Source organism: Sardina pilchardus, chromosome 5 (assembly GCF_963854185.1).
Source record: "Sardina pilchardus chromosome 5, fSarPil1.1, whole genome shotgun sequence".
Taxonomy (NCBI): Eukaryota; Metazoa; Chordata; class Actinopteri; order Clupeiformes; family Clupeidae; genus Sardina; species Sardina pilchardus.
In genome coordinates, this window is record NC_084998.1 from 7111207 (window position 1) to 7123706 (window position 12500).

The window sequence follows — 12500 nt, forward strand, 5'->3', positions numbered from 1 at the left end:
CATTCGTGAGACTCAGTAAATGTAGTGCGGGCAAACTGTATTGAGTGTAGTTTATTACTGTGTGTCTTATTGATTAAGTCTGTGGAGGTCTCTGCAGCGTAGTCCTCATGCTGACTGACTGTGTGCGTGTGCGTGTGCGTGTGCGTGTGCGTGTGCGTGTGCGTGTGCGTGTGCGTGTGCGTGTGTGTGTGTAATGAGTGTGTGTCAATCCAGGCAGAGCACAGGGAGGGGTTCATCCCTTTCTAAGCACCTCTGCTCATACTCATGCAAGGCCCGTTCTGAAGCCTGCCATGCCGCTGTTCGGCCTCCTCCAATTGAATTAGTGCAAGTTGGCCTTCTAAATGGAATTACTGTGATTAGTTAGCCTGGGCCAGTGTGTCCCAGCGCCTCCCTGATTGGGTTAGCCAGTGTTATTACAGTGGCAGCTTATTGCATCAGTGGCGAGGCAGCGTGTAGCTATTGTGTTGCCCACCAGTGTGCTGCTATTGTGTTAACATGATATGCCATTTGTCAGCGGGTTATTCCGTCAGTTTAGACAGTTTTGAACAAAAGTTCCCCAATGCAACTCTTTTTTTTTTCTGATGGAAGAGGAGTATAATGGAAAAATATATTAGCTATACAGGAATTACAGGCATGGGGACACATATTGAAAATAAAGAGTATGCTCTTTATGTAGAATCTAGAGCAAGTGAGAACGTGTGTGTGTGTGTGTGTGTGTGTGTGTGTGTGTGTGTGTGTGTGTGTGTGTGTGTGTGTGTGTGTGTGTGTGTGTGTGTGTGTGTGTGTCTTATTTGGAGAGCCTCTTGGAAGGGGGATGGCGGTATGTTGGGATGACATCATAATTGTGAGATGGGTGTGTGTGTGTGTGTGTGAGGTGTGCAGCCGTCCTCCCCTCTGGCCTTCTGCTTGGGAGCAGCACACGTGTGGCCTTCATGAGCAGTGGTGCATGAACGACCGGGCGGCTCATTACACACTGTTTAGACACAAGTGTCCAACTGTTACCATGCACAAGCACATGCATATACACATGTACACACACACACACACACACACACACACACACAGAGACACACGCACGCAAGCATATACATGCGCATACACACGCACACACACACACACTCATGCATACACTCACAGTCACATACAAAAGAGTGCCCATAAGCTTCACTACAAGTTGCCTTTACACACATATTTAGGAGGCCCTCATATGCACACACCACAAATAGAAACAGCTAATTGAAAGTCCTGTTATGGCTTCTCCCAACTGATCTATGAATGGCTTTCCTTTGGCAGACATGATTGGAGATTAATTGAGGCTAAATGAGTCTTCTGTTTCATTGAAAACACCATCTGGAGGAGGCAGCAGTCGACTCCGAAATCGGAATAATTCATCGCACACTTCCGCTCTCTCTCTCTCACACTCACACTCACTTTCTTTTGCTCCATCATTCTCTCACACTGTCAATTAAAAATATCTCTCAGCGTAGCATGTGAATCTGTGTGTGTGCGAGTGAGTAAGTGTGCTTGTTGCTAAAGCGTTGGACAACCGAGCTGCGAGCTGTAGCCTGGCTGTGCAGATGGTGGAGTAATGAGCTCTCTGTATGCAGAGGCTTCTGGGGGCCATGCACAGCACAGGCCAGAGAACACGCAGGAGAGGAGAGGATGAGGATGAGGATGAGGGGATGAAGGAGGAGGAGGAGGAGGAGGAGAAGAGGGGGGTGGAGAGGAGAAAATAAGAGAAGGGTGGAGAAGGGAGGAGAGGGGAAGAGACAGGAAGTAAGAGAGAGTGGAGAGGAGAGAGGAGGGGATGGGAAAGGAGAGGAGAGGAGAGAGGAGGAGAGAGCAGGGGAGAGGAGGGGAGGGGAGAGGAGAGGAGAGGAGAGGAGAGGAGAGGAGAGGAGAGGAGAGGCGTCTACTGTGATGGTGACAGCAGGCCTGGTCAGGGATGACTGAGGCCTGGTGGTGTGTGTGGAGACAGGCGCTTAGTGTTCACGCTTTAGTTCACCCCTCCACTTACACCCATCTCTTCTCCCTCTCCTCTCGCCTCTTCTCCTCCTCTGTTCTTTTCTCTCCTTCTCGTTCAGGCCAAGTCCAAATGCCTGGTGCCAGGGTTGTTTTTGTTATCGATTTCCTCTCCTTTGTGTGTGTGTTTGTGTGTGTGTGTGTGTGTGTGTGTGTGCCTGCGTGCATGTGTCACTCCCTTATGTCCCATGTGCAAGAGGAGGTGCCACTGATGCAAGTGTTGCCAGGCAACAGTTCACTTGACAGCATGGGGTCTGATTGGTGTCAGCGGCACCTCCACTGCTCCAGACATAGTCTGGTGACACACTGTCCACACTCATTATCGTCATGGAGACACGTCACCTGCTAACCTACCATTCACACTGTACCCTCCCTCTCAAGCCTAAACTTAAAGGAGTCATAGAATGCATTTTTTGACCATTACAAATTGATCTTTGAGCCTAAATAATGTCATATGTAAATTTGTGGGGCTGAAAACGCCCCAGGAGCACTGCTAGATCGCCTAATACAAGTAGTCCATGGGCCAGAGCAGAAGTTGGGCTCACCAAAGGTGGCAAAATCTAGCAATGATTTTCTTAATCCTCTATGCCTGAGAGATATGTTTTGGTATGATAACCTTTTCTAAGTGGTAGCTTAGTTGTATTTTTACTGGCTTTTATACCCATACCCAGTACAATTCATACACGCCTGTGTGTAGGTATAGGTGTATACAAGTGTGTGGGATGATGGGATATGTCTTAATCCATGTTATATCACATGTAGATGCCATAGGCTTTTAGAAAATATATAGTTTAGATGGATTATATAGCTTTTCATGAATCACATAGGCTAAAATGTATCCGTCGTACACTTTTTCACCTACATAATATAGGATTAGATTGATGCAAAGGACTGAAAGTGGGTGGGTCAAATCCCAACTCTTGCTATATCACATCTAGAGAGTATGGGCTTTTAGAAAATGTATGGGTTAGATAGCTGAATACACTTTACACAGCTACTTTAGACCCATAATCAATAGCTGTCCATTGAAAATCAATGCATTTCAATGTAATGCAAAATACATTACAGCTAGCGTATAGTGATATGGAGGAAGTTGGGAGATATCTCAATGCACATTTTTTTATCACATCTAGAGTATATAGACATATCAGAAAAATATATTTTAGGGTAATTAACCTGTTTTCTTTAATGATACCAGAACTATAATAATCGGATATGCCACGATATTTCAATTCATGTAGATCCTGCATAACTATTGGGCCTAAATTCAGTTTTTTATTTGCGTTATGACTCAGATGTGTGAGAATGAGTAAGGATATGACCAATGACTAGGCTACTAGACTACTACTGAAAGACTAGACATAATAACCCAACCGGCCCAAGTAAGGTCCTAACATCATTATCAAGCAATGATGCCTGCTGTAAACTGTAAAAGTAGGCTACTAGCCTACCATACTTCAGTTGGTAAGTGAATTTATTTGAATTTGGAATTTACAGTGGCAGAATACTGATGATGAACAGTCAAATCCACAGTCAGATCCACAGCTCAAGCCACAGTATTGCACTCTCACTCTCTTTCTCTCTTCCTCACATACAGTACAGGCCAAAAGTTTGGACACACCTTCTCATTCGGACACCCCTTCTTTATTTTCATACTATATGACTATGAAAATTGTAGATTCATACCGAAGGCATTAGAATTATGAATTAACACATGTGGAATTATATACTTAACAAAAAAGTGTGAAACAACTGAAAATATGTCTTATATTTTAGGTTCTTCAAAGTAGCCACCTTTTGCTTTTAATACTGCTTCGCACACTCTTGGCATTCTCTTAATGAGCTTCAAGAGTCACCTGAAATGGTCTTCCAACAGTCTTGAAGGAGTTCCCAGAGATGCTTAGCACTTGTTGGCCCTTTTGCCTTCACTCTGCAGTACACACGGTGGTTGGAACCAAAGGTCTCCGATTTTGACTCATCAGACCAAAGCACAGATTTCCACTGGTCTAATGTCCATTCCTTGCGTTCTTTAGCCCAAACAAGTCTCTTCTGCTTGTTGCCTGTCCTTAGCAGTGGTTTCCTTGCAGCTATTCTACCATGAAGGCCTGATTCAGGCAGTCTCGTCTTAACAGTTGTTCTAGAGATGTGTCTGCTGCTAGAACTGTGTGGCATTGACCTGGTCTCTAATCTGAGCTGCTGTTAACGCGCGATTTCTGAGGCTGGTGACTCGGATGAACTTATCCTCCGCAGCAGAGGTGACTCTTGGTCTTCCTTTCCTGGGACCGCCAGTTTCTTTGTAGCGCTTGATGGTTTTTGCGACTGCACTTGGGGACACTTTCAAAGTTTTCCCAATTTTTTGGACTGACTGGCCTTCATTTCTTAAAGTAATGATGGCCACTCGTTTTTCTTTACTTAGCTGCTTTTTTTCTTGCCATAATACAAATTCTAACAGTCTATTCAGTAGGACTATCAGCTGTGTATCACCCCTGACTTCTGCACAACACAACTGATTCCCAACCCCATTTATAAGGCAATAAATCACACTTATTAAACCTGACAGGGCACACATGTGAAGTGAAAACCATTTCAGGTGACTACCTCTTGAAGCTCATCCAGAAAATGCAGAGTGTGTGCAAAGCAGTAATCAGAGCAAAGGTGGCTACTTTGAAGAAACTAGAATATCAGGCATATTTTCAGTTGTTTTACACTTTTTTGTTTTCCACATGTGTTAATTCATAGTTTGATGCCTTCAGTGTGAGTCTACAATGTCAATAGTCATGAAAATAAAGGAAACTCATTGAATGAGAAAGTGTGTCCAAACTTTTGGCCTGTACTGTATACTAACACATACTTCATATATACAGACACATTCTCTCCTTCACACACACACACACACACACACACACACACACACACACACACACACACACACACACACACACACACACACACACACACACACACACACACACACACACACACACTCTCTCTCTCTCTCTTACACAGACACACACAAAACACACTTCACATACAGTATTCCCTCTGTCTCTCTCTCTTTCTCTCTCTCACTCACACACACATACACTGTTGCTGAGTAAGAAAAGGCCTCATTTCAGCACATCATTGATTCTCTGTTGCTTTCAGGTTGCAGATGGTTGTACTGTACATCCAAGATTAGAGAAGACATAGAGAGAGGGAGAGAGAGAGAGAGGGAATATTGCAGATTGTTGTACTGTACATCCCAGAATAGAGAAGACATAGAGAGAAGGACTATGTGAAGTGTGTTTTGTATGTGTGTGTCGTGTGTGTGTGTGTGTGAGTGAGTGAGTGAGTGAGTGAGTGAGTGAGTGAGTGAGTGAGTGAGTGTGTGAGTGTGTGTGTGCATGTGAGGGAGAGAAACGCTATCAAATGATCAACTACACTAGAGCTATCAATTAGAATTTGGATACATTTTTTCCAAAGCATAATTGCACCAATCGCACTATATGGTTATGAGGTGTGGGGTCCAGTAACACACAATGAATTTCCCAAAGTAGACAAACACCCAACTGAAGCCCTGCATGCAGAGTTCTGTAAAAGCATCCTCCGAGTACAGAGGAAATCTCCAAACAATGCATGCAGGGCAGAATTAGGTCAGTACACACTTATTATTACTATTCAGAAAAGAGCCCTTACATTTTGGCAATATTTGAAAATGAGCAACCCCCTTTCACTCCACTATTTAGCCCTGAAATGCCAAGAACAAAATATATAAAAGAGTGCACTAAGCCAACTTGTCCTATAGACTCCATGACATAACTCCAACCAACATCACTCAGTCTCAGGACAACTTTATTGTCAGAAAAATTGGACCCAACCAAATTATAAACACTGAAAAGGAAGAATACATTGCATATTGGAAAGAAGTCACCAAAACACAATCCAAATGACAATGCTATTTGGCCCTCAAACATGAATATACAACAGCTACTTACCTGAGCACAGTAAAAGACCCTAAACTCAGGAAAACATGTACAATGTACAGACTCAGTGAACACAATCTTGCCATAGATAAAGGCAGACGCAGGCAAACCTGGCTGGCCAGAGAGGAAAGATTGTGCCCACACTGCACTTTGGGGGTCATATAAACAGAATTCACAAAATATGAAGAAATTAGGAAATCCTCATACATCAAAATTAGTTCAGCCATTCCTGAATTCCCAACATTTACAAATGAGAGAGCATGTTTTGTGTATGTGAGGAAGAGAGAGAGTATTCTGTATCAGTATCAGTATTCTGCCAGTCAAACTTCCAAATTCAAATAAATTCAGTTACGAACTGCCTTCTCTCCACTGGATGCCGACCAAGTTGAAAAACTGGTCACCTCAGCTAAGACATCAACCAGCAGTCTTTACCCAATGCCCACCACCCTGGTCAAGGCCTGTCTTCCCATTCTCCGTCAGTTGAAAACATCATAAATGCATCTCTTGTCTCTGGTGTGGTACCATCCAGCTTCAAAATGGCAGCAGGCATCCCCACTCTCAAGATGCCAGGCTCAGACCCTGATTGCCCAGCTTCAACATCACTTGTCCCACCATGAGCTCTTTGAACCTCTCCAATCTGATTTCAGGATCCACCATTACTGATGCTGCCGACACCATCCTCATCCTCCTTGACTTTTCTGCAGCTTTTGACAAAGTTTCCCATCCTTCTCCATTGCTTTTCTGAGCTCATCAGCCTTAGTGGCACAACACTGCCCTGGTTCACCGGCCGGACACAATGAATCACTCTCAATGGCTCCTACTAAATGGCCATCAACCATGGCATACCCCAGGGCTCTGTGCTTGGTCCTCTGCTGTTCACCGTTTACATGTTACCCCTAGGTCATATTATCCGTAAACATGGACTCATCTTCCACTCCTATGCCGATGACACTCAACTTTATATCAGCACAAACCCCTCCTCCCATCTCCCACACACACAACTTGTCAACTGCCTGCGGGAACTCAAATCATGGATGACCACAAACCTACTCAAACTCAACAGTAACAAGACAGAGCTCATGGTGGTGGCCCCTGCACCACTGCTCAAAAAAATTGGAGACCTGGCCATGGTCGTGGATGGCTGCTACACTTCCCCATCTACCGAGGAGCACAACCTGGGTGTTATCCTACTCCACTCTCTCCTTCGGGTCCCACATAAACAATGTCACCAAGTTCTTCTACCACCTCAGAAGCATCTCACTCCGGCTTTCGCTCACACATTCAGTAACAGAGACACTCATCCATGCCTTCATCACCTCCCGCCTGGACTACTGCAATGGTGTCCTGTCTAGACTGCCCACCAAGGCCCTTAGCAGACACCAGTACGTCCAGAACTCAGCTGCCAGGGTTTTAACCCACACAAAGCCCTGGCAGCATATCACTCCCATCCTCCAACAGCTCCATTGGTTGCCAGTCAAGTCACGCACTGCCTACAAGATCCTCCTGCTCACATATAAATCTCTCCATGGACTCTCACCTCACAGATCTCCTGCACCCCATCCCCTACACTCAGTCACGTTCCCTGCGGTCCTCTAACAAGGACCTGCTGCCCCCCCCCCCCGCACCAGGTTGCAGACTTTTGGGGACAGGGCTTTCTCTGTCAATGCTCGCACACTCTGGAATACTCTACCACTCCATGTCTGTTCTGCCCCGTCCCTGCCCATATTCAAAAAGCACCTGAAAACATTTATTTACATTTATTAAGTCCTTTGACCCTTAACCCCTCTCCCAATTTTTTAAGCAACCTTGGGTACCATGAAAGGCGCTATATATAAATCCAAGTTATTATTATTATTAGTAATAGTAGTAGTAGTAGTAGTACTGTATAACTGAAACTGCTCTCTCATACATAGGCTACATCTCTGAATATTATTTTTGTCCTTTCTATTGTTCATGCACAAATTGGAAGTCTACAGCTTAAACTGGCTACATCTATTGAGTACGGTTTACAGCAGACATCATTACTTGATAATGATGTTAGTACCTTACTTGGGCCGGTTGGGTTATTAGTCTTTCACAAGTAGCCTAGTCATTGGTCATATCCTTACTCTTTCTCACACATCTGAGTCATAGCGCAAATAAAAATAAACAGGACTCACCTTATGCCCTATTTGTACAACAAAGTATAAAGGTAAAAAGGTGTAATCTGTTTTTGACGCTACAACAGCCATTGTTGTTCTGTAGCCTAACTGTACTGCTTCCATATACTGACCCAGCAAACACCAACACACTCTAACAATTCTAAAGTTGGCGGTTTACATTTCTACTGTAGAATGTTCAGAAAAGAAATCTTCTTCCAGACAAATTGAAAAAGCAGAATTTAGGCCCAATACTTATGTAGGACCTACATGCACTCTCTTTCGAATTGAAATATCATGGCATATACGATCATTATAGTTCTGGTATCATTAAAGAAAACAGGTTAATTACCCTACAATATATTTTTCTGAGATGTCTATATACTCTAGATGTGATAAAAATGTGCATTGAGATATCTCCCAACTTCCTCCATATCACTATACCCTAGCTGTAATGTATTTTGCATTACATTGAAATGCATTGATTTTCAATGGACAGCTATTGGTTATGGGTCTAAAATAGCTGTGTAAAGTATATTCAGCTATCTAACCCATACATTTTCTAAAAGCCCATACTCTCTAGATGTGATATAGCAAGAGTTGGGATTTGACCCACCCACTTTCAGTCCTTTGCCTCTATCTAATCCTATATTATGTAGGTGAAAAAGTGTATGACGGATACATTTTAGCCTATGTGATTCATGAAAAGCTATATAATCCATCTAAACTATATATTTTCTAAAAGCCTATGGCATCTACATGTGATATAACATGGATTAAGACATGTCCCACCTTCCTCCAGACTTTGAGGCACCCACATCTGTACATAGGCTTGTATTGTATAATTTACTGTGTGCATGTATAAAAGCTAGGAAAAATACAACTAAGCTACCACTTAGAGAGGGTTATCATACCAAATAATGTCCCTCAGGCATGGAGGATTACAAAAATCATTGATAGATTTTGCCACCTCAGGTGATACCAATATGTGATTTTTAGGGTCCTGGCCCATGGACTAAAGGTCATAAATAAGCCTTGCAATGAAACAGTTTGTTTTTCCCGCCCACTCAGCAAGTTCATGAATATTCAAATGAGATGCGCGCTGATTGGTCTATTGGCCGATATGTCCTGAAAGTTGATTGGCTCAATCCACCGGTCTGAAGCTAGAGCAAAGTGAAACTACGTTTACTGCTGGTAAATAAAGCCAAAGTCTTTGATAAAGCTATCAACAATGGATTTAAATAAGGAATACAGCCGTACATGTATAAACCGAGTCAGAAGAAGGTTCTGACGAAGATGAAGTGCAGCAGATTCCCCAACAGAATGAATGTGTTAGATTGGTAAGTTTTATCAGTACATTTCTTAACTCTCCAAAGTTAGCTGTAATAACGCTAGCATTACAACGCATAGACCGGTTACAACGTCTCTGCCATAGACCATCTAGATATTAGCATCGTAAGAGCAGTTTAACAAGAATTATTAATCGAAGGTATGCAAATGAGAGGGGGTGTATCTAAAGGGGGATGGGCGCCTATTACGTGTTATCTGAGCTCTGTTCAGATTGGAGCATTTCAACACGGCTGTTTATTTCCCAATTTGCATACGAAAGCAGGCGAGGGACGCGGTAAAGTCTTTGGTGTTGTCCTTTAGACACTGCTCGCAGCCTAAATTCAACAGGAACAAGGTGAATGTGGTTTTGAATTCTAGGACTCCTTTAACGTTTAACATTTAGCCATTGTTAGCCATATAGGTTATCCACATACTGTACACCCACACAGCCTCATAATGCAAGGCAAAATGATAGGTGTTTGATAATTATATGTGTTTGAAAGTCATAATTATCACAAGTGCTTTTGTAATCCAGACAGTAGATTAGTGTTGAAGTTTTTGCCTATTCCCACTTTCAGAAATGTTTATGTTGTATGCATGTTCTAGACCAGATAAATTGTAAAAAAACAACAATGGTTCAGAACATACTTAACTGTACGTAAGGATAGAACTCTGCAATCTGCCATTTGTTCTGCATTCTCATCATCCTCTACAGGGCATTATTAAGTTTGAGCCCAGGCGGAACTGCTAACTGCTGATGGGGAAAAAGTTCTTTAACATTTAGGGGAAATAAAAGACTTTTTGAGGGACACTCCCGGTAATTCGGTTAGCTCCCCTCATTTTGGGCAATATATATGCAGAAGATAATTACTGCTTACAATGATGTACGTGAAAGGGCGCTGGAGAAAAGGGGAGGGTGTGGGAGAGAGAGAGAGAGAGAGAGATGGTGAGAAAGGGAGAGAGATGGGTAGAGAGATAAGTAGAGATAGGGAGAGAGAGAGAGAAGGAAGAAGGAAGAGGAGTGAGAGAGAGAGAGAGTGCCCGAGATCTGGCTGGGGAAGTGTGCAAGTGATTACATCAAACCGCACCACAGTAGGGGGCGGAGAGAAGACGACAATGAGGAAGTAATGGAACAATTTACACTTACTAAGATACATGGAAAAATGGACCAAAAGTGACATAGAATGTGATTGGTCTTGCCTACAGTATGTTTATATTTATTTACGGATGCGTGTGTGTGCGCACACACACACACACACACACATACATACTGTACACACACACACACACACACACACACACATACTTAATTTCATCTCTGATTTACTCAGACATCAGCAGGTTACTAACTACAGGTATGCAGTGCAGTCATTGTTCTGGTGCTTGTTAAAAAGACCCCGCTGTTTAAAACCCCTGAATTATGCAGTCGCTCAAGTGAAGCCCAGCATAGACACCTCTCCCTCAGTCACATTTCTTTTCACATTGCAGCCCTCAAATAATGAGCTGTACGGGGAGAAAAACACTGCTATTGTCTTCTCTTCCACACCTCTGTCCTCCAGGACTCTGCCATCTCTTCCCATCCCTCTCTCTTTCTCTCATTTCCTCATCTGGCCATCAAACCGCCATCCCTCGCTCTCGCAATTAATTCTGCTCGTTTTTCTGAGCACTCCCTCCTGTCACATTCTCTTCATTGTTTTCCTACTCCAGGTGTGTGTGTATGTGTGTGTATGAGTGCGTATGCGTGTGTACTGTATGTGTGCATATGTGTGTGTATGTGTGTGTATGTGTGTGTATGTGTGTGTATTTATGTGTATTTGTGTGTGTGTGTGTCTGTGTGTGTGTGTGTGTGTGTGTGTGTGTGTGTGTGTGTCGGCCCCACTCCTGAACTCATCTTGTGTTCCCTCCTCCATTGTGTTGCAGGCCAGTGAGCTGGGCGTGTACAAAGCGTTCCTTGACAACTACAAAGTGGCCGTGGAGACAGCGGAGAAATGTGCACAGGCCAACATGCAGTTTCAGAAGATCTCCGAGGTGGGTGCACTCAAACTTTACTTTCCTCCCCACACACACACACACACACACACCACACACACACACACACACAGACAGACAGACAGACGGACAGACAGACGGACAGACAGCCACACACACACACACACACACACACACACACACACACACACACACACGCACACACACACACACACACACACACACACACACACACACACACACTCCAGCTCACTGTTCCCCAATTCTTACTGACATTCTCAGCCCCAGCAATTCAGCCCCTTTTGTTTTTTTGTTTCACTTTTATCTGATTGCCGTCAGACAAGTGCATTGATCATATGCTACACTTCTGCAGCTCTGAAGGTTATTTCAAATACATACACACACACACACACCTTGTTAGGCAGTGAGCTGTATTATTGTATGTGAGCCCAGTAATTGGCAATTATAATTATTCATAATTGTAACGTCAGCATGACGCACTGGACAAGAATGCAGTCGCAGCGTCAAAGCTGTGCTTACTGGCCTTGATTTCCTTTTTATTTCTAATTGCTAAGGTACAGTAGCAGTGTTTCAAGCAGTACGATGTCTGAGACAAATGAAAGCTCAACTCTACCAAATTTATTTTCATGGTCCGTGTGTGTGTATGTGTGTGTGCGTGTGTGTGTGTGTCTGTGTGTGTGTGTTTGTGTGTTTGTCAGGGTCTCTGGTGGGGTGTGTATTAGGCTGGGGCTCAATTCCTCTTCATTAGAGCCCCAAGCTGGTGTCAGTTCAGCTCTGATTCTCAGCCAGTCATGCGCTATTTTGTGTGTGTGTGTGTGCCCTCTCTCAAAAATGTTGTTTGTGTGTGTGTGTGTGTGTGTGTGTGTGTGTGTGTGTGTGTGTGTGTGTGTGTGTGTGTGTGTGTGTGTGTGTGTGTGTGTGTGTGTGTGTGTGTGTGTGTGTGTGTGTGTGTGTGTGTGTGTGTGTGTGTGTGTGTGTGTGTGTGTGTGTGTGTGTGTGTGTGTGTGCGCGCACACATGCATGTGTATGTGTCCTCTAT

The 12500-nt window shown here is 43.7% G+C and overlaps 1 protein-coding gene across 4 annotated transcripts in view; it reads left to right on the top strand.

Moving 5' to 3' along the window:
- The window catches only part of abr (ABR activator of RhoGEF and GTPase), a 153761-nt gene that overhangs the window by 57955 nt on the left and 83306 nt on the right, over positions 1 to 12500 (top strand). For all 4 annotated transcript variants that reach the window (XM_062536178.1, XM_062536179.1, XM_062536180.1 and 1 more), the window contains one exon: positions 11372 to 11479. In XM_062536178.1, coding sequence (XP_062392162.1) covers positions 11372 to 11479 — 108 coding nt within the window. The remainder of the gene's footprint in view (positions 1 to 11371; positions 11480 to 12500) is intronic.